The sequence below is a fragment of the Aspergillus aculeatinus genome (genome assembly GCF_003184765.1).
Source record: "Aspergillus aculeatinus CBS 121060 unplaced genomic scaffold BO66scaffold_46, whole genome shotgun sequence".
NCBI classification, from domain to species: Eukaryota; Fungi; Ascomycota; class Eurotiomycetes; order Eurotiales; family Aspergillaceae; genus Aspergillus; species Aspergillus aculeatinus.
The window spans coordinates 305,463-329,349 of NW_020291515.1; the positions used below are offsets into that span (position 1 = coordinate 305,463).

Below are 23,887 nucleotides of genomic sequence, written 5' to 3' on the forward strand. Positions count from 1 at the left end.
TCAACAGCAACCGCAACAGTGAGTGAATCGATACGGCGGCAGCGGCAGATAATCAACGCCCGCCTTACCAGGAGAATTTTCCACGCGCTCCCGCTCCAATCACCACACCAGTTCATCCATTTCCCCCGCCAGTCCTCCTCACCGCTTCCTGGAGGGTTTCTTATCGATAAGCACCAGTACACCCAGCTTGACTTCTGTTTACCCCCCCCCACTTACCACAGTACATCCATCATCTTCTCAGCCAGGGCTATCTCAAATGCCACTCACGGGTGCATGAATATTTAAATAAATTATGATTGCTGACTTCATATTCGAGTAATTATACTGTCATGACTTACTCGATCCAAGATCTCAGAAAACAAATGTGACAACAACAACCACAAAATGCGCTCGCATATCAAAGAAGACAGAAACACAGAACCCACGCCAACTAAGGGCACTCACATCACGCTGCATCCGCTGCTCTGGCATTGCTCTAGATACGACAGTTCATCACTCGACGATGTGGCAGACTCGCCCGGCTTACGTTTGACCCCCTGGATCTTGATATCGTGTGCCCCCGCCGCATGCCACCAACGCAACCGTTGTACCTTGACTGAGTTGACCTCATCCGAATCAATGGTCCATTCCCCGCTACTGACAGAGACAACAGTGTGCCCTCCAGGAAAATGGAACTCGGGAAGGTAGATCTCAGTCGCAGTCTCCTCGCTTAGTGACCTTTCATTTCCAATCAGCGACAGCGTGAATGTGCAGTTCTTAAGGTCGAACGTGTATTTCGAAACTAGGCCGCTGGTGAAGATCGGACTCGGTCGGATGAAGGCCTCTGCCGCACGGAACCCAAGTTTGTCCTCGTATGACTGACTGAACTCCGAAGTGATAGAGGGAGCTGACAGGACACTCTTCAGGTTGTCAGGCCCTATCGACTGGTGCTGAATACTACCCTGACTTTCGGAGTATGCTGGTGAGTGAGGGTCGGTCTCTACCCGAGAGTCAGTTTCCAAGTCGGAGTACTTCCCGCTGGGAAGCTCGAAATCATCGACCGAGTAGATCGATAGGTCCTCTCCGTTCCAGTTGTCGCCCCATTCGTGATTGTTCTGCAACGGTGTCAGTCTCAATTCATTTCACTCAACGTAGTATTTTCACTGCTCGCTTACCGTGGTCGTATAAAGCCACAATGTGAAACCATTCGCCGTACTGCCCTCCAGTGCAAAATGATTGGCGTCCATAGCGCTGACCTGACTACTATAATCACCCGTCTTGTAGGCATGTTTGTCATCCATGTCGTAAGGAATGCCGATCTCTGTAAAAACCATGGGGTGGGTGCCCATGTATTTCAAGCTCTCGTCTCTTAGAAACTTCAACTGATCGCGCAAGCAATTGCGAATCGCCGACTCTCCGATCTTGATGGCAAAGGCTGGTGTGAGGTACTTGCCACGCAGTACCCCAATTACATCCACATTGTATAATCGATTCCTAGAGTGGTCATGGTCAAAAAAGGAAATGCGCGGAGAGACACAGCCGATTCACTTACCAGTGCTTCGTCAACAAAGTAAGACCATCATAGTAGTGAGCTGCATGCACCATGTTAGGGTCATCGTCCGCGGTTCCCTCTAGGTCGGGCGGAACCTCCATGACAGGAGGTTGACAGAACATGATTGCATCCGGCCACACGCTCCGCAGAGCATCTCTATAAGCCCGGTAATGTTCCATAAAATATGTATTGGTGAAGACGTCGTAGTTTAGTGGTTCACCTGTTCGAGGATGCTTGGCGAAATAGTCCTTTCGCAGTAACTGGTCCGATGACGGATCCCATACACCATGCTGAGCCCATAGACATTCTCCCAGCTTCCAATTCGAGTCTCTCTTCCAACCATATTTCTCGTCGTCGTGATCTTCTGGCAACCAAGCGATTTCGCCCTCTGGGTCCACCAGTTCTCTGCCGGTCTGATGAGGGCCAAAGCCGCCAAAAGCCCAGGTCGTCTCCTCACATGCGCGTCCCGACCCGGTGAGCATAGCCTGGAAAGCAGTAGGCGATGTGCCCAGTTGGAGTTGCTGTTCAGGTGGGATCACAGAGATATCTTGGAATCCAATCAGACCTCTGTGAGGTTCATTCATGCTCTCCCATCCAATGACCACTTCGCTTTCGATATCCCCAGCCTCATGAATCTTTTCAGCAAAGTACTTGCATGCCGCAATGAAGTGGCCCTGCAGATAGTCCTGGATGTTCATGCCATCTATGATGGCCTTGGGGGCAAAGTCCCGACCTGCCCAAAATAATGTAAACATGGTCTGGCAGACCAGACGTGTGTAGTTGGTACTCCATATCATTTTCGGAAATTCGGCCGGCTTGTCGTACGTGTTCTGCACCAGGGCTGCTTCGGTCTTCTTGAACGATCGAGGGTTGAATCCTGCCGCATATAGAGTCCAGGCGGGAGCACCAGATCCTCCTGATAATCTGCACCACTTCACATTGTTAGTCGGGATGATGATAGTAATCCGGCGAGTCACGGAAACCTACCACATCCTGATGCGGATCGAGGAAGACAAAAAACTTGTACTGTTTCGCGATACGAAGGACTTCGATGGTGAATGCGATCCATTCGTCGTCATATTTCCCGGGCCCTTCATGCTCTATCGCCTCCCATGTGAAGATGTATCTTATTGTGTTGTAGCCCCACTTGCGTAGTCTGGCAAAATGGGTGTGTGCATCGTCAAGAGAAAAGGGTCGGCCGACGAAGGAGACATTGTCCGCATCGAAGAAGCTATCGGAGACATAGGAAGGAATGTCCGGATTCTTGGGGAATTTCGACTCGCCGGCGACGTTGATCCCTCTCAGGGTTATTTCCCGATTGTTTGCATCTTTAAATGTTTGACCGTCTATTCGAAGTCGATAATGGCCCATTTTCTCTCAGTCTCAACGCACGATACCACAGCCAATGATGGAAGTAGATGGACGGGTGTTCGCGGATGTGCGAGCAGGGCAGAACAATGCTGGAGAGAACGTCAAGACAATGTGACTTAGGCTGATGACTGGTTTCCAATCCCACTCGGCGGCAGCACTTCAAATAGTTCAATCGCTAAGAGACAAACATCAGTCATTGCAAACTGACTGGACCAAGTGAGGTGTCGATCGTATCCGCGCTAACCTTGCAGGAACAGCTGGTTGATGGCGGCGACGCCAGTCACAAAGCCAACGGTACAACGGTAACAGACTTGGCGCCGGGGGGTCAAGTGAATTAAAGAAGTTACCTAAATCCCAGGGAAACAAACAAGCGTCAAGCTGGTATCGACAATTTCCTCTTCTATGGGTTGACTGACATGTGTTAACAGGCAACAGCGAAGACAACACCTGTAATTGACTATTGAGTTACTACTTCAAGCTCCGAGACCGAGAGCGATAACGAGCGATCCGGCGGAACCTCTGACGTACCTTTTCCCACTTGGGTTTCCCCACACAGCCCGCCCGGCCTTTTCTCAATTACGAAGTAACTTGCTCCAAATCCGCCAGCATTCCCCTCAACCAAGCACCAAGCTACCTAGGAATCCGGCCAGGTCATGCAGCGATTGCCTTAAGATGGCAAGCAAAGCGGCTCTCAAGGCAGTGCGCACGGCGCTGGACTCGAAGGATTTCGAGCTTGCAGCCGAGAAAGCCAAGGAAATTGTCCAGAGAGACCCTCAAATTTACCATGCGTGCGTATCACTTCATCCCCTCAACCCCTCACCCTCCGAGACTTTTACCCCCTCAGTCCCCCCAATTGCGCGTGTCTAATTTGAACTGCCCACTAGCAATGTCTTTCTGGGTCTCGCGCTCGACAAGCTCAACAAGAACGGTGAAGCCGAAGCGGCCTACCTTTCAGCTATTCGTGTGAAGGACAACGACAAAACAGCCTGGCAGGGCCTCATCAACCTGTACGAGAAACAAGGCGCGCATAAGCTCGATCAATATCGTGAGGCAGTCATCAAACTTGGCTTACTGTTTGCTGAAGTGTACGTGTCTAAATCCGCTCTACGCTTATTTAAATGATCTGTCTGGCTGGCTGCTGACTGATCTCAGCGATGACAAGCATCGTTGTCAGGATCTCCTGGACAAGTATGTCGGCTTCGCGAAGAAGAATGGTTCTCGATCGCAATACAAGAAAGCTCTTGAGCTGCACCTCCCATCGTCGCCGCTTTACGAATATCTTCAAGGCAGGATCCCGCATCCGTCCCATACCTACCTTCGTCTGATTGAGATAACGGAGTCGGAGGAGAAAGAATATATAAATCGGGAGATCGGGGAAAGACGCACTCGTCTTGGCGCAAAGATCGATCAGGTTACACTGGAGGTCAAGAGGGAAGCTTTCAAGCGCAGCGAGTTGGAGCAGCTCTATCGCGGGATCGTGGACTGGTCTCATGACGACCAGGTTCGACGCACCTATGAGGAGAAGTCTTTGCAGCGCGCCTATGAATTCCTGACAGTTCTGCCAGCAGATGAGAAGGATGCCAAGCGAGTGGAGGTGCTGCAGGCTGCTCGTGACATGGTCATCATCAAACATCCTTTCGAACTGGCCTGGAAGATTGTGCTGGAGTGGCATGATATCCAAGAATTCCACGAATGGGATCGCAACTTCCTCGATTACTTCATTGAGTTCTTTCCCGAAGACGGACTGTCCAAGGTCCTTAAGGGTTTCCTTGCCAGTGATATCTCTCCTTTCCCCAAAGAGACGAAGGAGCCAGAAGAACCTAAGCAAAGGAGAGACTCCAAAACGGAGGAACCTGAATCCGACGAGAACAATGGCGAGGTGAATGAGTTGGCTGCTCAAGATCATCTTCTCCTGATGGTGGAAGGTCTTGAAACTTCGTCAACCTCGATAGTCGCACATCGGATCGTAGGAGAACTCTATTTGACACTTGAAGAGTACGAGAGTGCCGCGGACATCTGTCGTAAAGGTCTCCGGAATGTTCACGACGTGGTCAAGCGGGCGGGGCTCGATCTCACAAACAGCACCGATGCAATTAACATCATACTTGCAAATTCACTCATCTACCACCAGTCCCCTCGCTACCATCCTGAGGCGAAGGGCATCTTCGAAGTGATCTTGAAGCGGAAGCCGACTTCGACGAGCTGTCTGCTTGGAATCGGTCTTATCCTTGAGGTTGATGAGGACTATCCAGAAGCTGTGAACTTTCTGGAGCGTGCGCTGGCGCGGGACCCATCGAACATCAAAGTTCGAGGGGAGCTGTCCTGGTGTCGGGCGCTCAACGGCGACCTCGAAACCGGTCTTGAGGGTCTTCAGGAGGTGCTCTCAGAGCTTCGCGAGGCACAATCGGAAAATAGGGACTTCAAGGCTGAAATCCTCTACAGGGTAGGCTACTGTCAGTGGGAGATCGATCCATCACCAGCTGCACGCAAGGATCGTAACGGTGCCTACGCTAGTTTCCTTGCTTCGATTCAGACCAACATGAACTTCGCGCCCGCCTATACCAGCCTTGGACTGTACTATGCAGACTACAAGAAAGACAAGACCCGAGCCAAGAGATGTTTCCACAAAGCCTTTGAATTGTCCCCGTCTGAGATCGAAGCTGCGGAGAGGTTGGCACGCACCTTCGCTAACCAGCGGGACTGGGACCTCGTCGAAGCCGTAGCCCAGCGCGTGGTGGATTCTGGCAAAGCCAAACCAGCTCCGGGCTCTAAGCGCAAGGGCTACAGTTGGCCATACGCAGCTTTGGGAACTGTCCAAATCAACAAACAAAAATACCCGAAGAGCATTGTGTCGTTTCAAGCAGCGCTGAGAATAAAGCCTGATGATTACCATTCATGGGTCGGTCTGGGCGAGAGCTACCACCACTCCGGAAGGTATATTGCTGCGACCAAAGCTTTCGAGCACGCACAAGCCTTGGAGGAGACGCTTTCGAGCACCGACAAGGAACAGATCTGGTTTGCGAGATACATGCTTGCGAATGTCAAGCGGGAGCTTGCCGATTATGACGATGCTATCGCGAGGTACGAGGATGTGCTGAAAGTCAGGCCAACGGAGATTGGCGTCTTGATCGCCTTGCTTCAGACGCTTACCGAAAGCTCTTGGAAGAGTCTGGAATTGGGACGGTACAATGACTGCATTGAGCTTGCGCGACGAGCGATTTCGACAGCACAGTCACTTGCCATGGAAAGAGTCGATGTATTCAACCTCTGGAAGGGCATTGGAGACGCATGCAGTCTATTCTCTTACGTGAAATCCAAGGCAGACAGGCTGCCGATCGATGAATTGCAGAGCCTGCTCACAACCCAACTGGAGCCAACAGCCTTGGACATCATGACTGACGTGGACGAAGTGGGCGCGGAAATCCTCGTTTCACTAACCTCTGAAGACGATAGCACCAGCCCGGCGAACAAATGTCTCTATGCCGCCATTCTAGCCTACAAACGTGCCATCCAGGTCTCACTCCGGGATACCCATGCTCAGGCAGTTGCCTGGTATAACCTCGGCTGGGCCGAATACAGAGCTTACAGAAGCCTGCAGCTCAGCTCAGCCTCCGAGAATAAGAAGCAGACTCGCAAATTCGTCAAGACGGCCATGCGTTGCTTCAAGCGAGCCATCGAACTGGAAGCCGGCAACTCGGAATTCTGGAATGCACTTGGTGTAGCGACTACAAGCATGAGTCCCAAGGTTGCCCAGCATTCATTCGTGCGAAGCCTGCATCTCAACGATCGCAGTGCCCAGGTCTGGACAAATCTAGGAACCCTATATCTCCTTCATAATGACATTCAGCTGGCAAACGAGGCCTTTACCCGGGCACAGTCTACCGATCCAGACTATGCACCGGCTTGGGTTGGCCAGGGCTTGCTTGCTCTTTTGTTCGGTGACTCGCGGGAAGCAAGAGGCTTGTTTGAGCATGCCTTCGACATTTCCAATTCATCGTCACGGTTGCCCAAGAAACAATACACAATGACCTTGTTCGACCATCTCATGTCCGATTCTTCCATTTCTAACGAAATCTCGCAACTCATCCAGCCCTTCTTCGCCCTTCACCAGCTTTCCAGCCAGGAGCCTTCTGACTTGCCATTCGTCCATCTCTCTTCCCTTCTAGCGGAAAGGATTGGTGAGTTTGCGGATGCCGAAACGAGCTTGCGAACTGTTTGTGCGGGAGTGGAGGCCGAATACGAAGTCTCAGAGTCAGCGGCATCCCTCTCCCGATATGCGCAGGCCAACGCTGATATTGCCCGTGTTCTTCTTGCCCGTCATGAGTACGAGGAAGCCGCCGAGAAGGCGGAAACAGCACTTATGCTCTCTGGCGAAGAGGACGCAGAGAAGTTCGATCCTGAGACGAACAAGAAGCTGCGCCTGTCAGCGCACTTGACCGCTGGGCTGGCACACTACTACTTGAAGTCCATGGACAATGCCATTGATATGTTCCGTGATGCGCTTGGAGAGGCGGACAATGCTCCAGAGGTGGTGTGCCTCTTGGCGCAGGTGCTGTGGGCCAAGGGCGGGGAGGAGGAAAGAGCCGTCGCTCGCCAGCAGCTGTTCGACTGCGTTGAAGAGTATCCTGACCACATCGGCGCCGTCACCCTCCTCGGAGCTATTGCGCTACTGGATGAAGATAGAGACGCGGTTGAGGCCGTCGAATCTGACCTCCGCAGCATGATCACTCGCGATGACATAGAGATCCATGAGCGCGGCAAGCTCATCAAGCTTCTCACTGCGGTGTCTACCCTGGGATACGGAGATAACTCGGATGTTCCTGAGGATACTCGACGGATTGGAGAAGCCACTGCAGCAGTGATGAGATCGCCTGCCGAACCGCAAGGCTGGGTGGAATTGTCATCGGCTACGCAGGAGCTGTACCCAGCTGAGATGGCCGTCAAGAGAGCTTTGCGAAGCGTCCCTCCCCGCAGCAACCTGGAAGCCGTTGATCTTGCTGCTGCATACGCACAGACCGGGAAGGCGAGCGACGCAATGAGGGCGATTATGGTGGCACCATGGCAGCAATTGGGGTGGGAAGAGCTGAATCATGCAGTCTCGACGATCGAATAGTCGCTACCTTTGCACCACTTTCCAGATGTGAGATAGAGGAAGATCTACTTAAAGAGCTATTAGATAGAAACGAGTCACGAAAAGAGAAGGGGGGGCATACCACAAATGCAAATATTCCTCTCCGTCAGCGGTATCAACCTGACGACTGATCCTCACCTTGCATCTCCGTAATTCTCGCCAACAACCTAGCCTTCCTCCCCTCTTTCCACGCCTGATCCATAGTCTCAATCTTCCCTCCCAGGAGCGTGATGCAGTCCGGCGTGAGCAAGATCATCCCGCGCGCCACCGTCGCATTCCGTATGACCATCTTCGCCCCAATCGCCAGCTTAGCCACGGATATGCCCTGAACGCGCTTCAATTCAATCGCCACCGCTCTCGTCCCCGCCGCGTCCTGTACGATCAACCGATGCGGTCCATGACTTTCCATCTCGGACGACGCAGTAGCACCAGCAGTATTTCCGCTGCCGGCCCCTTCCTCATCATCACCCTCCTCGCCGCCACCACCACCAACATTAACAGCCCTCACAATCTCCCGTCCGCGGATCGCCTCCCCGCGCTCGACGCGCTCGATCGCCTCGACCTGACTCCACAGACTCGTGCCGATGTCCTCGATATCCAACACCTGGACGGGGACGGGGCCCGGGAGCCGACGTTCCTGCACGGAGAGATCGAAGATGTCGCCCGGCAGCAGGGCGGAGGGGTGATCGGTATGGAGGGAGTCGCGGAAGTCCGAGGCCAGGATGCGGAAGAGCGCGGTTTGCGTCAGGGCGGAGATGGGGACGTTGCGTTGCACGGCTGCTGTCGTGGAGGAGACGAAGCTGTTGAGCCAGGTTGGGGAGACGGGGAGGGCTTTGGTGGTGTGGAGGTGGGCTGAGATTTGGGATTGTGGGGTCGTCATGGTTCTGACGAGAAGTTTGGTTGGGTGTTTGAGGTGAGGTGAACGCGAAGCTGGGCTTTAGGTTGGGAGGAAGAGGGGTTAGGTGGGAGAGGTTGGGAGCATGGTTTTGAAGTTGTTGTGATTGTTGCGTTGCTGTGAGGGGAAAGGAGCGGGAAATTTGGAGAAATTGTTTGGGTTTGTTTCAACATTGGTTGCGGTTGCGGTTGCGGTTGCGATTGCGGAGCGGAATCCGGGGTGGGGAAGAACGTCGAGTCCCCTAAACTACCTCCAGCTTCCCTACACCTCCTTGACAACCAAGTTACATTCATCGAGACGTGAATTACACCCTTTTCTGGTATACTCAGATACGTGTCTTACACTCTTCTATTGTCTTTCTACTGCTCGCATAGGCAGCAACAAACAATCCAGCCCACCTCCCCCCCTTCACACCACAACCACCACCATGTCGACACTCTCCTCCCCCCGTCCGTCCATTGCTTCATCGCGCGCCCACTCTCCCACCCCGACCTCCTCCCACCGCCCCTCTCTGGACACATTGAACACCAATCTCGGCTACAACGGCGGAGGAGGAGGGCTCAGCGCCTCCTCGACCCCGTCCACCGCGCGAGCAGTCTCCCCGTCTCTCCACCCGCGCCGCAACCGCGCCGCCCTCCGCGACTACTACAACCTCCGGCCGAGCGATGCTGCCGGCACTGGCGGCGCCGGACGCCGATCCCGCAGCATCCCCCGCCCGAGCGAGGACCCTTCCGTCAATCACAACAACCACCCATCATCATCCGTCGTGGCCACGGGGACGGAACTCGACAGCCCGGACTTTGACCCCCAGCGCTACGTCAACCAGCTCCTGGCCACCTCGTCGCTGTCCACGGTGCTGAAGGCCGAGAACACGCTGGTCGGCGACATCCGCACGCTGGACAGCGAGCGCAAGGCGCTGGTGTACGACAACTACTCCAAGCTGATCCGCGCGGTCGAGACGATCGGCAAGATGCGGCGCAGTATGGATGAGCGCGGGGCGCCGTTGACCATGACCAAGACCCTGGGGCCGGCGATTGCGTTCGTCGCGGAGACGGCCGGCGGTCTGATTCAGGAGGGCGAGGAGCAGCAGCGCCGGATCCAGGAGGCGAAGGCGGCGACGGTGGGGGCGGAGCGGAGGAAGGCGGAGAGGCTGACGGTGCAGTGGGTGCTGGGCGCGCCGGAGAGGTTGGAGAAGCTGGTGGCTGAGGGGAAGGCGGAGGAGGCGGAGAAGGATTGGGAGGAGGTGAGGAAGTTGCTGGGGAAGTGGGAAGGGGTTAAGGGGGTTGCGGAGGTTCGGGAGGCTTGTGAGAAGGTCATGGATCGAGGGGATGAGTCGTCTTGAGGTGAGGCACTGGTGGTAATTTCTCGCAGAGCGGCAAACAAGCATGGGGATCAATTCCGCTGTGCTTGGTTATGACATGGGGCTTGTTGGGGTTGGAAGAACGTGTTACCCTCCAGGCTTGCTTGGTATGGCAATGATGATAAGGAAGGCCTCAAGTCGGGCGCTGACTTGTCTATCCCCTTCGTCAATCAGTGCTCATACAAAGCTACGGGATCGGCATATCGAGCCTGCTAGGTTCTTCTTGAGCCTCAAGTCACGGCGAGTACGCTGAAATGGCCGATATGTACACATTCTTGAATCAACAATCCAAACATCCAGCAGCTCGCTCACCACTCACCCCGCAACACGTCTCGACTCGAAAACCGACTCGCCTTCAATCCCCACGGATTGTTCCCCATGATCTCCAGATGGGTGAACGCATCACACTTATAGTATATGGGCTTCTCATGGGACTTGACGACAAGCGCCAACTCTACCATTCTCCTCAGCACCCGAGCCACGTCCTCGCGGTCCTCATGATCGTGGGTATAGATTGCGATCAGTCGCGCCCTCCCCTGCCCATCATCCGTTGCTACCTTGGCTCCGAATCCCAGCTCTCCGCGCACGGTCGCCTCGGCCACCACTGTCCAATACTCATCGACCCGATCCGCCGTGATAAAAAGCATCCACTTCCCGGACACGACGCCCGTCTGCCTCGCCAGCACGAACAGCTCGCTCTCCAGCTCCTGCCGCCGACGGTGCAACGCCCGCGTTGCCGCCTGCTTCGAACCCGCCGGGGCCCTGTCCCGCTGCACCTGCAACGCGGCCCTGTCATTCTCGAACCGATGCAGTGCCCTCGTTCCCTCCGCCACGAGCCTCGCGATATCCGCCTGCTGCGGTCTTTTGGGCTGCTGAGGTGCTGCGACATAGATCCACGGGCCGACCGCATCCGCCGGGGTATTTGATGGCGTCGGCCCCGTAGCTGCTACGCTCGAGGCTGTGCGTCTCACGCGGTTGCGCTCCGAGGAGGCAGAGACATCCGTCATGATCGTGTCGCCGTCCGCCTCGTCTTTCTTTAATTCAGTCGTGCTCTTTAGAGCGTCGGGTGGTGGAAAGCTGTAACACCGAGGCGGCGCAGCGCCATCGTCCCCGTCTTCCGTCTTAATACTAGTACCGCAGTCCATCTCGGCTGCGTTCTCGCTTGCTTGTGTTTCTTCGTGTGCCTTCCGCCTCGCGCTCAACGCCTTCCGGCGAATAGTGCTCAGCGAGTACGGATGGATCCTGTTCCAGTAGTAGCCGGTATCGTAACTCGTAACCAGATGCTCTAACCGCTCGACCTCTTCGTCGTCGTCATCGTCATCGCCTACCTTCAATATCAGTATTGTCCTCCCATCAACGCCGAATGGTATTCAAGTAGGAAGTAAATGGAAATCCTAGGTATAAGACAATACCCACCATAAAAGCTCGACTCATCCGAAAGATCATCGACCGATAGATCCCAAGCCATAGGTTCAGAACTTAACTCACGTGAAGTCCTTCTGGTTGGATGAGGGTAAGCCGTGGCTGTGGCTGCGGTTGGGGCTGTGGAACTCTCGCCCCGGAAGGACGCGCGGGATGGTTTGGGTGGTGGTCGTGGTGGTGTTTGGTTCGAGGGACGGGGATGAGGGTTGTTAGGATCAAGAGTGATGTCGGGGTTGGAGTCTACAGGCATAGGTAGGATTGAAAGTGGGACCGGGGGGGGGAGGAGGTGAGGACATGACGCAATTACTTTCGATTCATCTATGTGTTTCTGGGATGTGTGTTTGTTGGTTTGGTGGTGGGTTTACTGTCAGTGGTTGGTGCTGTGTTGAGAGTGATGTATACATTTTGGGTGGGAGAGGGGGGTTCTTTGTTTGCTATGCTACTGTACTCTGTGCTCTGTGCAGTGGAGGGGGATGGAGGTGTTTGAGAATGGGTGTTTTGTGTGACATGTGGGGTATAATTGGGGGTTTTAGTGTGTTGAGGTCGGAGTAGGTGTTTAGTTTAAGAAGTAGTTGTTCTGGTTTGCTCTGATATATACTGAGGTTGAGGGTAACGTCGGGTAGATGCAGGCAGGACGGAAGTCGATGACATTTCCTACTGTGTGTATTTTCTTGGATGAAGAACTTGTTTTGAAGGGAAATGCAAGGACCACGAGACAGGGCCCACATGTAAGTCCTTTGAATGCAGAAGATGAAGAAAATAAATCAGGATGAAGCTTGTGGTCTTTTCTCTAAATCCGACCTTCTACAGTCACCCGGCCCTGAGAACCAAAGGATCATCCTTCAAGAAAAACTCACGGGATGAGGTTAGACGTACAGGCCACTGATATGCAAGACAAGAAGAAGATATGATCAACCATACAGGACGAGGCCGTGTCTTACGATGGTATCTTCACCCGGAAGACCAGTGCCTGATTGTCAAGGTCATATCCCGACTCATCCGCATACTTGAACCGACCGAAGTTCATGCGACCTGGTTCAACTCATTAGCCATTGACTCGTCCAGCTCTCCGGGGGGCTTTACCATTCTGTGTAATAAAGTCATTGTCACTCAAACTAAACAGAAAGTACTCCCTCTCGCGGGCGGACGCCTTCTTCTGCCCCGGCTCCACGGGTACCAGCGCCAGGCTCTCCCACTTTTCATTCAACAGGAAGCGATCCTGCGGGCCACCGTTATGCAACCCAAACTTGGCCAGCTGGCTGTCGACATTATAGTCTAAGAAGGGACAGTACTCCGCCGGGGTGATCCCGGTGTCCAAGACCCCCTTGGCCGAGGCGATGGTCCCATTAACCCCGTCCACTCCCCGCCACCGTTTCAGATCGGTGGTGTTACTCGTGATGCGCACGACGTCCGCATGCCGATACACAGACAACGACTCGTCCTGGCCGTGACCGAACCCGGAGTCGCGCGCCAGGACCAAGAATGCCTTGTCGTCTGGATCCCCCGCGGCGGCGGCGGCCGGAAGCAGGTGTATCTCAGACTGCGCGGCCACCACGTCGTGGCCCTTGGTGTAATCGTAGTACGTGGGTAACATGACCACATACTCGTGCTCTTGGACCGGGATCTCCGCGGAGATGTCGTACTGCAGGAGACGCGCGGGACGACGGTACTTCTTACTGGTGCCGCCTTCCTGGTCCAGAGCGGATTGGGTCATCGTGTAGAGGGTCTTCCCGTCCGGGGAGATGGTCAAGGCTTCGAAGCCTTGGTTGTTCGCGCGGCCAGTTGCAGGGTCTTCGGGGATGGGGGTGTCGTTCGGGTCGTAGATGGGGGGGCTGTCGGCGCTGAAGCTGATGGACTGGTTGCGGTGCGGGATGTAGGCTGCTGGGGGCTCGATGGCTGTCTTCATCCGGCCGGTCTGGCGGTCAAACCGGTAGACGTAGGGCCCGTATTCGTCGGAGATCCAGAAGCTGTCCGGGGTGAGGACGAGGCCTTCGGCGTCCAGGGAGACGCGGTGACCGCCGTGGCCACTGGTGGGGTCGTCGTCGAAGCCATTGCCGGTGTAGATCGCGGCTGGCAGCGGTGGGAATCCTGGATAGTTGAGGGTGTCGTCGAAATCGGCCGAGGCGTCGAGTCCGGTTAGTGGTTTGCCGGTGGGATCGGTGAGCAGGAGGGAGTCGAGGTAAGTTAGCTGTAGGTTGGGTCTGGATGGACGATTGGCGGAGTTGTTGTTGCTGGTTAGATGGAGGGTGACGCTGAGTGTATGGACGCGGGCTTGGTAGTTGAGAGTGCCGTTCGTATTCCTGCATTTATTCTCAGCACACGAGGCCAGGAGAGAGAGAAATACAACAACGATCGGGGATGCAGTAAAGCAGTCCGGTATAAGTTTCAGGCCCAATGCACCGCCAGGAGTCCAAGTCAAAGGCGGCCGAGCTGCCAAAGCCACCTAAAGTGTCGCCATACTTGTCTGTGGCGTTGGAAGGAATGTAGCCATAGCCAGCCAGGCCGGAGTAGGTGTAAGTATGACTGCCGCAGCTGGTCCGGTTCACAACGTCATTGTTGGCTGCAGCAGCAGTCCAGTATAGAACTGGGAGAGTGTACAACCACGAGGAGTCGCGTCGCATGGGGGGTAGTTTTCAAATTGTAGGTGTAATGAGGAGGATGAAGTCAATTGGAGACCTTGAAAAGAGCCGGTGAAGTAACAGGGCGTATTCTTATTCATAAAGCACTTTCGATGGCGGATAGAAATGGCTCCGAGGACCGGAAAGCTACTACTAGTAACTAGCAAGGATCAAGGAAGGATTCAACAGGAAGACAACGTGGGCGCATCCAGGCCTGCAATTCGTTCTGAACCTGTGGAGGACCACGGCCGAGTAGGCCATAGCCAAGGAAACAAGTAATTGCATTGCATTCGCATTATTTTAGTTGACTGCAGCGGTGATCTTCACACTGACTTCATCTCATCATCGTCATCGTCATCGTCCTCATCTTCTATCATGCCGCGTCGTTGTTGGCCTGTCATGTCCTACAAGATAACTTTTTGTCATCGCAGCTACCCAATCTCATTACTGACTCTCCCAAGTTGTCGGAACGGCAGGATAGTTCTTCGCATCGAGACCAAGATCCTCATAGATTGTATCGTCTCCTGTTTGACGTTAGCTGCATGCCTCGAATCAGGCAGTCTGAAAGATCCTGAGGGAGCACTCACCCCGCAGAGATTCCACCCGCTCCTCGTTTTCCTGCTCTAGGTGCTCGAGCTCTTCTCCAGGCTGCACCTCATCAGCTTTCTTGCCATCATCCTCTGCAGTTGCAGCCTTTCCAAGCTCATCCACAGCTTCCCCAACCACAAGGAACTGTGCGTTGGGATAATCGATGAATTCAGGCTCCAGCGGCCTCCAGCGGTAGTCGCCGAATTTAGCAAGCACACTGTCATCCTCAGTCAGCAAATGCACGTGGACCACGGTAAGGAATGCCATAATTGGGGCGGGGGTTATACCTGTCGGGATACTCGGGATCTTTAGGAAGTTGAGCGTACGATGGCCCAGGGTGTTTTGGGTTCTTCGACTGCACAACCCAGCTGCCCCGTGCCCGGAGGCCAAAGTCTTCCTGAAGTGATCCAATCTGATCAGGAATTGTGAGAACGTAAGCCAGATGAGAGGTTCGTTTGGTAGATGTAATTGCGTAGACGCCTTCTGCATACGGACGGGCATCGGGAACGGTACGCTCGCCTTGGGTGGCTGTGTCATATTGCCCTCCAGCAATGAAGCTTTCCTGCAGTGCTTTCATGGACTGGCCAGCCTTTTCGACGAATCCCATAACTCGATCACGACCAGAGGTCGGGAATCTTTTCTTTGGAAGAGCCATCAAGCGACATTTGGCACCAGTGTCAACCGGGCCCTGCTTTGCGTCCAAGGTAGCTCCCAAGGGAGTTGGTCGCAGAACCACAAAAGTGCGCGCAACATCATCGACACCCTGAGGATCAGTCACATTGACTCGGGACCGGTAGAAAAAGTAAATAATACCCTTCTCAAGGATGTTTGACGGAACCTTTTCCTCCCTCTCCTGTAAGGTTTCGACGCCAGCTTCGTTGCCCTTGACGGGAGCCAAATTGGGTTCTTTGGTTTCTGTTTGAATGTCTTCGGGTTTGTTCTCATCATCCAGCTCCATTTTATCTTCGGGCTTGTCGTCGGCCTTGCCTTCTTTCGCCGTGTCTGGCTGCTCAGTCTCAGGCTTCGCCTCTGACTGTTCTTCTGCTTTTTCTTCTGTCTTTGTTTCTGACTCGGTCTCTGGCTTGTCCTCTGGCTTGTCCTCTGGCTTCTCGCCAGGTTTCTCTGGTCCTCCTTTGAGCTTTCCCTCTGGCTTAGCTGCAGGCTTATCGCTCGGCTCTTCGGGCTTCGCTTCTGGCTTTCCGGCCTGTTCAGAACGACCTACATAGAGTCAGACAACATACGCGGTGGTTATGCGGACTTACTCTACCTTTAGGTGGTTGCGCAACAATTCCGGTCGTGGGCTGCTTGGCTTCGTCCGGCTCTTTGTCGGCCTCTTTTTTGCTACGCTTAGACTCCGTTCCCTTGTCAGCACTGCCCTTGCGCTTTGCGCCAGCAGTACCTCGGCTTTTAACATCAGGAGCCGCCGCAATGGCTTCCTTTGCCTTCTGGGCGGCCTGGCGAGTCGATGTTCGGGTTGCCATATTTACTATGCGCGCTGGGGCTTGTCAAGCAAGTTCGTAGGCCAATTGAGGAAGGGAATTGGTTCGATGGGTGATGATAACGACAGGATAATGGTAGAAGGTGATCTGTTCGCCGTAAGCCGACAAAGAGAGCAGTATAAGTGACGGCGATGAGAAGTTGGTGACGTCATCGAATAATCCAGCCTTTTCCGGCCTAGCGTGGGCGCACTACGTCACGTGTCACATGTTGCGAGTCGCCAGAGCCAGCAATAAGCTATGAAGCTCGGGGGGAGCCCACCTGGCAGATGCTCATGTAACGCTCACTCAGTCAATGTCCATTTGATCTGGCATGGTGGACGCATAAGGGTAGAAACTACTGGGATCCGCGGAAGAAGATCGAGAGTCGTAACTGCCCGATGACCCGGTTTCACTGGCCTCCCCGTGCCAAAACACATCGGAGAATAACCCCAGATGGTTCCTTGAACGCTGGCTTCGCCTACGTTGCTTTTTGGGACGACCGTTGCATCCTCCCTCTTGAGTATTGGAAGAGTTGCTGGTTGAGTGTGATCGAGCTGGACGAGTCGGGGCGGTAGGTGCACTCGACGGCTTTCGCTTCATGCCCCGTTTAGCGGCGAAGCTTGAGCGGCGGCTTGTAGGGTCCGAATCGCAATAAAGACCCTCCATCGAGTCCGCCAAATCATCTTGCTTGGGGTCTGAACTTTCCCGGAGAAGTAACGCCGACCTCGGTCTCGCACCTGCCTCCTCCCAGGTGTCGGCAGGCTCATCCTCGGGTTCTTCGATCGCATATGGCAATATCACATTCGTTTCATCTTTGATATGGGTGTTGACTGACGGAGACTCGTGCGCAGCAGGTTGCCAGGAGGCCGAAGCGGGACCGGGAATATCTTGAGTGAAGCATGTTGGGTCATCCCGAAGCGGAGAGGGAGGAGGGACTGTGCCATCCTCAGCTTTGATCATGGTGTTCTAGCCGGTGTCGCCAAAATTTGTCAAGTATAAAAAGTGCAGTCTTCATAGAGTGTAAATGCTGCTTTAGAAAGCGTTTTGAAAATCGGCATGCGCATGAAAAGACATTATGTATACGATATCGCCGTTATACTTGCAGTGTTTTCATCTGTTGATCTGAGAACCGGGGCGAAAAAACCAAAAACCGTTTCAAGGAAGAATAGGGCAGACAGCTCCAAACAGACCCAGTCGGAGAGAAGCGTAATGGGGCTGGCTGGGGGAGACGTTGTGTTCGGTTGCATTATGGGGGTCCCACCGCTCCGACAACGGCATGAAAGCAACAAGACCATGATATCACATTCTGTTGAAGCTCACTACTGATCCAGAATCGATGAACGGAGGAGAAAACAATACTTAGTTAGTGTCAGGCGAAGTACAAGCATGCGCATGAGCATGAGCATTAGCATGTTAGCTCAGGCTCAGTTAGTTGTTGGTTGAAGGCGATTGATTCATTTCCCCTGGCAGCTGCTCACCGCCCGGGGCCCATCATTGGCCCTCGGGACTCGCTTATTGGCTGCCGACACAATAAGTCCACGTTTACCGCCATCCATCCATCCATCGAGACGGACCACGGCTGGAGTCCAGAGTCCAGACACTCCTCCCCATTGCTATTCAACTAACCCCCCTCCACAACTACACTCCTCCTCTTCCTCCCGAAGTAGTGGATGTGGTGGTCATTCTTTTGATCTTCCTCTTATTTCTCGTGTGCGGAGCTTGCTTCTCTATGGTGCGGCTCCGGCCAACCCTCCTCCAAGATGCAGTCCTCCCCAAACATGCTCACTAAGGTCCGCCGTCCCCCTCCATGTCCCCATTGTCCCCTCACTCTCCCCCTTATCGCAACGGAGCTGGTCTCTGTCTACTCAGAGACCTGGAACTGACAAAACCTTCAATGCTTTAGTTTGAGTCCAAATCCTCTCGCGCTAAGGGAATTGCCTTCCACCCTAAGCGGTTCGTCGTCATCTGTCGTTTGTACAACGCGTCGCAAACGCTGACCCCCGGCACAGGCCATGGATTCTAGTCTCCCTTCACTCCTCCACCATTCAATTATGGGATTACCGCATGGGAACCCTGATTGACCGCTTCGAAGAACACGATGGTCCCGTTCGTGGCATTGACTTCCACCCGACACAGCCCATGTTTGTCTCCGGAGGTGATGACTACAAGATCAAGGTCTGGAACTACCAGACTCGCCGGTGCATGTTCACCCTGAACGGCCACTTGGACTACGTGCGGACGGTCTTCTTCCATCATGAATTGCCCTGGATTCTCTCCGCCTCGGACGATCAAACCATTAGAATCTGGAACTGGCAGAACCGGTCCCTAAGTATGTTGGACTCTGACCACCTGTCCGGAGGGAGGCTGACATTTAGCCTGTAGTCTGTACCATGACCGGCCACAACCACTACGTTATGTGCGCACAGTTCCACCCTACCGAGGATTTGATCGCCTCCGCCTCGTTGGATCAATCGGTTCGCATTTGGGACATTTCCGGCTTGCGCAAGAAGCACTCGGCTCCGACGACTATCTCCTTCGAAGATCAGATGGCCCGGGCCAACCCCGGTCAAGCAGATATGTTTGGAAACACAGACGCCGTGGTGAAGTTCGTCCTAGAGGGCCACGATCGAGGAGTCAACTGGGTCTCCTTCCACCCTACTCTGCCTTTGATCGTTTCCGCCGGTGACGACCGTCTCATCAAGCTCTGGAGAATGAGTGGTACGTGGGACATGACAATATAGGTGTCTAATGGTGGTAATAGCTGACATGACTTCTGTAGACACGAAAGCTTGGGAAGTTGACACCTGCCGTGGGCATTTCCAGAACGCTTCTGCCTGTTTGTTCCATCCGCACCAGGACCTGATCCTCTCTGTCGGCGAAGATAAGACCATCAGATGTTGGGATTTGAACAAGAGAACGTCCGTCCAATCGTTCAAGCGCGACCTGGACCGTTTCTGGGTCATTGCTGCCCATCCCGAGATCAACCTATTTGCTGCCGGCCATGATACCGGTGTGATGGTTTTCAAGTTGGAAAGAGAGCGACCTGCCTCAGCGGTCTACCAGAACCAGCTCTTCTATATCACCAAAGAGAAGCATGTCAAGTCCTATGACTTCGGCAAGAACGTGGAGTCTCCTCCCATGCTCTCACTGCGCAAATTGGGATCCCCTTGGGTGCCTCCTCGTACCCTCTCATACAACCCTGCCGAGCGTGCCATCCTGGTCACGTCCCCGACTGATGGTGGCGTGTACGAACTGATTCACCTTCCCAGGGATGCTACCGGTGCTGTGGAGCCTACCGATGTCAAGCGTGGTCAGGGCACGTCTGCTGTCTTCGTTGCGCGCAACCGCTTCGCCGTCTTTAGCCAAGGCAACCAACAGGTAGACATCAAGGATCTCAGCAATGCGACTACAAAATCGATCAAGCCTCCAGTCGGAACCACAGACATTTACTTCGGTGGAACTGGCTGTCTCCTCTTCATCACTCCTACTTCGGTCGTTCTCTTCGACATTCAGCAGAAGAAACAATTGGCGGAGCTCGCCGTGAGCGGCGTCAAGTATGTTGTCTGGTCCAACGACGGGCTCTATGCCGCTTTGCTCAGCAAACATAACGTCACTATTGTGACCAAGACCTTGGAGCAGGTGAGCAGTTTGCACGAGACGATCCGTATCAAGAGCGCAGCCTGGGATGACGCTGGCGTCCTTCTCTACTCTACCTTAAACCATGTCAAATATTCTCTCCTGAACGGGTATGCTATTTCGAAGTTCCTGAAGATAATACGGTTTGATAGCTAACACGAATCAGTGACAACGGCATCATTCGCACTCTGGACCAGACTGTCTACCTTGTTAAGGTCAAGGGCAGAAGCGTCTACTGCTTGGACCGCAGCGCTAAGCCCCGCGTCTTGGACATTGACCCTACTGAGTACAGATTCAAGCTTGCACTGGTGAAGAGGAACTACGATGAGATGTTGCAGATCATTAAGACATCGAGCCTGGTCGGTCAAAGCATCATTTCCTACCTGCAGAAGAAGGGCTACCCCGAGATCGCGCTGCAATTTGTGCAGGATTCTCAGACTCGTTTCGAGCTTGCCCTTGAGTGCGGCAACCTGGATGTAGCTATTGAGATGGCTCGCGAGTTGGACCGCCCCAATCTGTGGACCAGACTTGGGGCCGAAGCTCTGGCTCACGGTAACCATCAGACCGTTGAGATGGCCTACCAAAAGCAGAGAAACTTTGACAAGCTGTCTTTCTTGTACCTGTCGACTGGTGACCAGGAGAAGCTGTCCCGCATGGCTAAGATTGCGGAGCACCGAGGCGACTTCACGTCGCGTTTCCAGAACGCAATCTACCGTGGTGACGTCGAGGACAGGATTCAGATGTTCAAGGAAGTCGATCTTTGTAAGTCCTGTTCCATGTCTAAGTTGGGTTTGGTTTCTAATCTAGTATAGATCCGCTCGCGTACCTTACTGCCAAGTCCCACGGGCTGACAGAGGAGGCCGAGTCAATCCTCGAGGCCTGCGGCCTCACGGAGGATCAGATCACTCTTTCCACGATTGAGGAGCCCCTGCGTGTGCCTCAACCCATCGTTCCCACCTTCAAGGCTAATTGGCCCGTCAAGGCTGCTGCTCATTCATCATTCGAAAAGGCTCTGCTTGGAGAGGTGGGTGAGGTCGATGATGAGGTCGCTGCCATCGAGTTTGAACCCGAGGAAGAAGGTGAGGTTGCTGCCGCGCGTGATACCTTCGAGGACGAAGAGGAGGATGTCGCCGGATGGGATATGGGAGACGAGATCAATGTCGAAGAGGATGCCGAGTTCGTCGATGTCGAAGGTGCAGAGGCTGGTGCTGGTGGCGCGGAAGCCGACCTTTGGGCTCGCAACTCCCCTCTTGCAGCGGATCATGTCGCTGCCGGCTCCTTCGAGACGGCCATGCAACTTCTCAATCGTCAAGTTGGTGCCGTCAACTTCGCCCCCTTGAAGCCCCGCTTCCTGGAAATCTACAAGGGCTCCAAGACCTATCTGCCCGCAAGTGCCGGTCTTCCCCCGTTAGTGAATTACGTACGCCGCACCGTTGAAGAGACGGACAGCCGCAAAGTTCTACCTGTTATCCCCAGAGATCTGGAGACAATTGCCAACGTCGACTTGCAAGAGGGTTACGCCGCGATGAGGGCCAACAAGCTTGAAGATGGTGTCAAGGTCTTCAAGGGTATCCTGCATTCAATCCTGCTGAATACCGTCTCTTCGGAGGCCGAAGTTGAGCAAGCGAAGAAGATCATCGCCACCGCGCGGGAGTACATCCTGGCCATGTCGATCGAGTTGGAGCGTCGTTCTCTCTCTACCGATACGCCCGAGGGTCTCAAGAGAAGTCTTGAGCTCTCGGCCTACTTCACCATCCCCAAGCTGGAAGTAGCCCACCGTCAGTTGGCACTGATGGCTGCTATGAAGTTTGCCTTTGCCAACAAGAACTATTCTTCCGCCCTCAGCTTCGCGAACCGCATGCTGGCTAACGGTGGCTCGCCCAAGCTTCTTGAGCAGGTAAGACATGGCCCCATCTTCTATCCAGATCCAGGCAGGTATACTGACTCCCTTAATAGGCCCGTAAGATCAAGTTGCAGAGCGAGCGCAGCGCGCAAGACAAGATCGACATTGAGTTCGACCAGTTCGCCGAGTTCGACATCTGTGCTGCTTCGTACACGCCTATCTACGGTGGGTCCCCGAGTGTGTCGGACCCATTCACCGGAGCCAAGTACCACGAACAATACAAGGGCACGGTGTGTCGGATTTCGGAGGTGACGGAGATCGGGGCCCCGGCCAGCGGACTCCGGTTGTTTGTTCCCGGCCAGTATTGAGGATGACGATGACGAGCCTTGTTTTTTTTATACTGTAATTCCCCGTCTCTTGATGTGCAGCTCCGATAGAAAACATGTTTCTTTTTCTACTGGTACGGCCGGAGGTGGGACCAACTCGGTTGCTTGCCCTCGATGTATGGATGGAACCTCTTCTGTTATCATAATTTCTCAGCGACCTCAGGACTCAAATCTTCTTCATACTCGTATTTCGTTTCTGGGGAACGTTCCATAGTTCCCTACCGTGGTGTTGGAAAAAAGAAAGATAAGAACGAGGCGAGATGATAATCACATTCAAATCCTCCCAACTCCACTTCAGAAGACAAGAGTAGAGAACTGAGGCCTTCCTGTGCTATGCGAAGAAAAAAAAAATAGTATACAAAAACAGCCCTAGCACTTATACCGCTATTCACATATCCCAGAATATACACATCCTCCCCTGACTGCCGTAAATCCAACAAGCAACTACCTAGTAAAGAACACCTCCCCAACAACCAGCCCCCTCCCCTCCCCCCCAAGGTTTATCCAGTACTCAATCACACCGCCCATCCTTCCACCCCGTGCGCCACCTCTCCTCCCAGAACCGACAATCGAACTCATCCTTGCCCAGCTTCCGATTCACCTCGTTGTGCGCCCTGCACATCCAGTCCCCGAACTCCTTGCGGCCGGCCAGCCGCGGCGCGTTCTGCCCGCTAGGCTCGGCCATCCAGGTGCGGAAATCGTCCGCGCACACCCAGCACGGGTACAGCCGCGAGAAGATGCCCAGGAACGTGCGCATCTCCGTCTGCTGCTCCGGCGAGGCCTGCGCCGGGTACGAGGCCGTCAGCGAGTGCAGGAAGGTCCAGGTGGAGCGGCCTAGTTCCTCGACGTCTGGAGGGCATTGGTTGTATTTTTGGGCGGTGGGGTTTGAGGGAGTGGTGGTGGTGGATGGTGTGGGTGTGGCAGTGGCTTTGGCTTTTTGGGTTAGGGCGCGCCAGGAGGCGGCGGAGGTGCAGAGGCGGCATCTTTTTTTTTGGGGTGTTAGTCTTGAGGTATTTGGATTTGGGGAGGAGGAGGAGGTGTGTGTATGGTTTGAGGGGTTTGGGGAAGTTGAGGGGGGTGCTTATGATGCTTGGATGCGCTGCGCTGGACATACGGTTTGCCTTCTTTGTCGAGGATGACTCCATTCGGGAGCTTGGTGTACCCCGGGGGTACGTGTTCGTCCTTGTTGCTGGTATCCTTTGATTGGGATGACGATGCCGACGACGACGAGGAGCTGGCTGTGGCTGTGGCTGCGGGGAATTGGAACTGATGCGTGAAGAGCTTCTTTTGCGGCGTTGATTGCGGCGCTGTCTCTGTTGCGTCGGGGTGGGTTTCGGACATGATGCCGGTGGGGGGGGGTTTATGTGGTGGTGAGTGGGAGTAGGGACTGCAAGATGTTGAATTGCTATTTTATAGAAGATGCATGATCAATCAGAAACAGAGTGTGCAAGAACCAAGATCAAAGAATCAGAGTCTATACAGAAAAGAAAAGAAAGTTATGGTATAGTTGAAGATCCGGCGAGAGAATCTCGCTGATTGGTAATAATAGTAATAGTGCCCTCGATCTCCGACTTTATCGAAGACCGCCAGTCCCCGATAAGCGGCTTTGTCAGCGGTCGCGCGGTGCA

At 54.1% G+C, this 23,887-nt stretch overlaps 10 protein-coding genes across 10 annotated transcripts; 3 read left to right on the plus strand and 7 right to left on the minus strand.

The window, feature by feature from the left end:
• Positions 1-276: 276 nt before the first annotated feature.
• BO66DRAFT_380472 (sterylglucosidase 1) lies at positions 277-3,224 on the minus strand. The gene is made up of 4 exons (XM_025645905.1): positions 2,519-3,224; positions 1,532-2,463; positions 1,155-1,473; positions 277-1,094 (listed from the first exon to the last, which is right to left on the minus strand). The coding sequence occupies exons 1-4, from the start codon at positions 2,900-2,902 to the stop codon at positions 441-443; spliced, it is 2,289 nt and encodes a 762-aa protein (XP_025500804.1). The 5' UTR covers positions 2,903-3,224; the 3' UTR covers positions 277-440.
• A 195-nt stretch (positions 3,225-3,419) lies between these two features.
• On the plus strand, positions 3,420-8,141 carry BO66DRAFT_355996 (SKI complex subunit tetratricopeptide repeat protein SKI3). The gene is made up of 3 exons (XM_025644868.1): positions 3,420-3,690; positions 3,787-3,987; positions 4,055-8,141. The coding sequence occupies exons 1-3, from the start codon at positions 3,575-3,577 to the stop codon at positions 8,013-8,015; spliced, it is 4,278 nt and encodes a 1,425-aa protein (XP_025500805.1). The 5' UTR covers positions 3,420-3,574; the 3' UTR covers positions 8,016-8,141.
• BO66DRAFT_165625 (OB fold domain-containing protein) lies at positions 8,083-9,141 on the minus strand. Its single transcript, XM_025642259.1, has one exon. It carries the CDS (start codon positions 8,911-8,913, stop codon positions 8,149-8,151), a length of 765 nt encoding a protein of 254 aa, XP_025500806.1. The 5' UTR covers positions 8,914-9,141; the 3' UTR covers positions 8,083-8,148.
• An 86-nt stretch (positions 9,142-9,227) lies between these two features.
• BO66DRAFT_422534 (uncharacterized protein) lies at positions 9,228-10,270 on the plus strand (the record flags this gene model as incomplete). The annotated part of the gene is made up of 1 exon (XM_025650053.1): positions 9,228-10,270. Exon 1 carries the CDS (start codon positions 9,356-9,358, stop codon positions 10,268-10,270), a length of 915 nt encoding a protein of 304 aa, XP_025500807.1. The 5' UTR covers positions 9,228-9,355.
• Positions 10,225-11,756, minus strand: BO66DRAFT_473880 (DUF1917 domain-containing protein; the record flags this gene model as incomplete). The annotated part of the gene is made up of 2 exons (XM_025653092.1): positions 10,225-11,612; positions 11,705-11,756. The coding sequence occupies 2 exons, from the start codon at positions 11,754-11,756 to the stop codon at positions 10,597-10,599; spliced, it is 1,068 nt and encodes a 355-aa protein (XP_025500808.1). The 3' UTR covers positions 10,225-10,596.
• Positions 11,757-12,405: 649 nt separating this feature from the next.
• BO66DRAFT_380485 (esterase-like/phytase family protein) lies at positions 12,406-14,331 on the minus strand (the record flags this gene model as incomplete). Its single annotated transcript, XM_025645906.1, is given in 3 exon segments — positions 12,406-12,742; positions 12,794-14,010; positions 14,030-14,331. The coding sequence occupies 3 exon segments, from the start codon at positions 14,329-14,331 to the stop codon at positions 12,648-12,650; spliced, it is 1,614 nt and encodes a 537-aa protein (XP_025500809.1). The 3' UTR covers positions 12,406-12,647.
• A 104-nt stretch (positions 14,332-14,435) lies between these two features.
• Positions 14,436-16,548, minus strand: BO66DRAFT_165707 (uncharacterized protein). The gene is made up of 4 exons (XM_025642261.1): positions 16,184-16,548; positions 15,204-16,134; positions 14,916-15,133; positions 14,436-14,852 (listed from the first exon to the last, which is right to left on the minus strand). Exons 1-4 carry the CDS (start codon positions 16,395-16,397, stop codon positions 14,773-14,775), a joined length of 1,443 nt encoding a protein of 480 aa, XP_025500810.1. The 5' UTR covers positions 16,398-16,548; the 3' UTR covers positions 14,436-14,772.
• Positions 16,549-16,683: 135 nt separating this feature from the next.
• On the minus strand, positions 16,684-17,403 carry BO66DRAFT_394267 (uncharacterized protein; the record flags this gene model as incomplete). Its single annotated transcript, XM_025647958.1, has 1 exon — positions 16,684-17,403. A coding segment is annotated over exon 1 (650 nt), but the record flags the coding sequence as incomplete, so codon positions are not given.
• A 560-nt stretch (positions 17,404-17,963) lies between these two features.
• On the plus strand, positions 17,964-22,542 carry BO66DRAFT_473884 (coatomer subunit alpha). The gene is made up of 8 exons (XM_025653093.1): positions 17,964-18,184; positions 18,298-18,347; positions 18,404-18,723; positions 18,777-19,112; positions 19,174-20,140; positions 20,197-20,792; positions 20,843-21,927; positions 21,987-22,542. The coding sequence occupies exons 1-8, from the start codon at positions 18,155-18,157 to the stop codon at positions 22,239-22,241; spliced, it is 3,639 nt and encodes a 1,212-aa protein (XP_025500812.1). The 5' UTR covers positions 17,964-18,154; the 3' UTR covers positions 22,242-22,542.
• A 222-nt stretch (positions 22,543-22,764) lies between these two features.
• On the minus strand, positions 22,765-23,779 carry BO66DRAFT_422539 (flavin-linked sulfhydryl oxidase). The gene is made up of 2 exons (XM_025650054.1): positions 23,374-23,779; positions 22,765-23,242 (listed from the first exon to the last, which is right to left on the minus strand). The coding sequence occupies exons 1-2, from the start codon at positions 23,598-23,600 to the stop codon at positions 22,771-22,773; spliced, it is 699 nt and encodes a 232-aa protein (XP_025500813.1). The 5' UTR covers positions 23,601-23,779; the 3' UTR covers positions 22,765-22,770.
• Between the last annotated feature and the right edge of the window lie 108 nt (positions 23,780-23,887).

What these genes read in the sequence shown, in the direction of transcription:
- BO66DRAFT_422539 (XM_025650054.1), bottom strand. Translation starts at nt 23,600, where the DNA reads ATGTCCGAAACCCACCCCGACGCAACAGAGACAGCGCCGCAATCAACG. An exon ending in CTCGACAAAGAAGGCAAACC is followed by an intron (nt 23,243 to 23,373) that starts GTATGTCCAGCG and finishes CCAAAAAAAAAG; the next exon opens with ATGCCGCCTCTGCACCTCCG.
- BO66DRAFT_473884 (XM_025653093.1), top strand. Translation starts at nt 18,155, where the DNA reads ATGCAGTCCTCCCCAAACATGCTCACTAAG. An exon ending in AAATATTCTCTCCTGAACGG is followed by an intron (nt 20,141 to 20,196) that starts GTATGCTATTTC and finishes AACACGAATCAG; the next exon opens with TGACAACGGCATCATTCGCA. An exon ending in CGCCCAAGCTTCTTGAGCAG is followed by an intron (nt 21,928 to 21,986) that starts GTAAGACATGGC and finishes CTCCCTTAATAG; the next exon opens with GCCCGTAAGATCAAGTTGCA.
- BO66DRAFT_355996 (XM_025644868.1), top strand. Translation starts at nt 3,575, where the DNA reads ATGGCAAGCAAAGCGGCTCTCAAGGCAGTGCGCACGGCGCTGGACTCG. An exon ending in GACCCTCAAATTTACCATGC is followed by an intron (nt 3,691 to 3,786) that starts GTGCGTATCACT and finishes ACTGCCCACTAG; the next exon opens with CAATGTCTTTCTGGGTCTCG. An exon ending in GGCTTACTGTTTGCTGAAGT is followed by an intron (nt 3,988 to 4,054) that starts GTACGTGTCTAA and finishes GACTGATCTCAG; the next exon opens with CGATGACAAGCATCGTTGTC.
- BO66DRAFT_165625 (XM_025642259.1), bottom strand. Translation starts at nt 8,913, where the DNA reads ATGACGACCCCACAATCCCAAATCTCAGCCCACCTCCACACCACCAAA.
- BO66DRAFT_165707 (XM_025642261.1), bottom strand. Translation starts at nt 16,397, where the DNA reads ATGGCAACCCGAACATCGACTCGCCAGGCCGCCCAGAAGGCAAAGGAA. An exon ending in GATCCCGAGTATCCCGACAG is followed by an intron (nt 15,134 to 15,203) that starts GTATAACCCCCG and finishes TGAGGATGACAG; the next exon opens with TGTGCTTGCTAAATTCGGCG. An exon ending in GCGGGTGGAATCTCTGCGGG is followed by an intron (nt 14,853 to 14,915) that starts GTGAGTGCTCCC and finishes AACGTCAAACAG; the next exon opens with GAGACGATACAATCTATGAG.
- BO66DRAFT_380472 (XM_025645905.1), bottom strand. Translation starts at nt 2,902, where the DNA reads ATGGGCCATTATCGACTTCGAATAGACGGTCAAACATTTAAAGATGCA. An exon ending in TCGATCCGCATCAGGATGTG is followed by an intron (nt 2,464 to 2,518) that starts GTAGGTTTCCGT and finishes AACAATGTGAAG; the next exon opens with TGGTGCAGATTATCAGGAGG. An exon ending in TGTGGCTTTATACGACCACG is followed by an intron (nt 1,095 to 1,154) that starts GTAAGCGAGCAG and finishes ACACCGTTGCAG; the next exon opens with AACAATCACGAATGGGGCGA.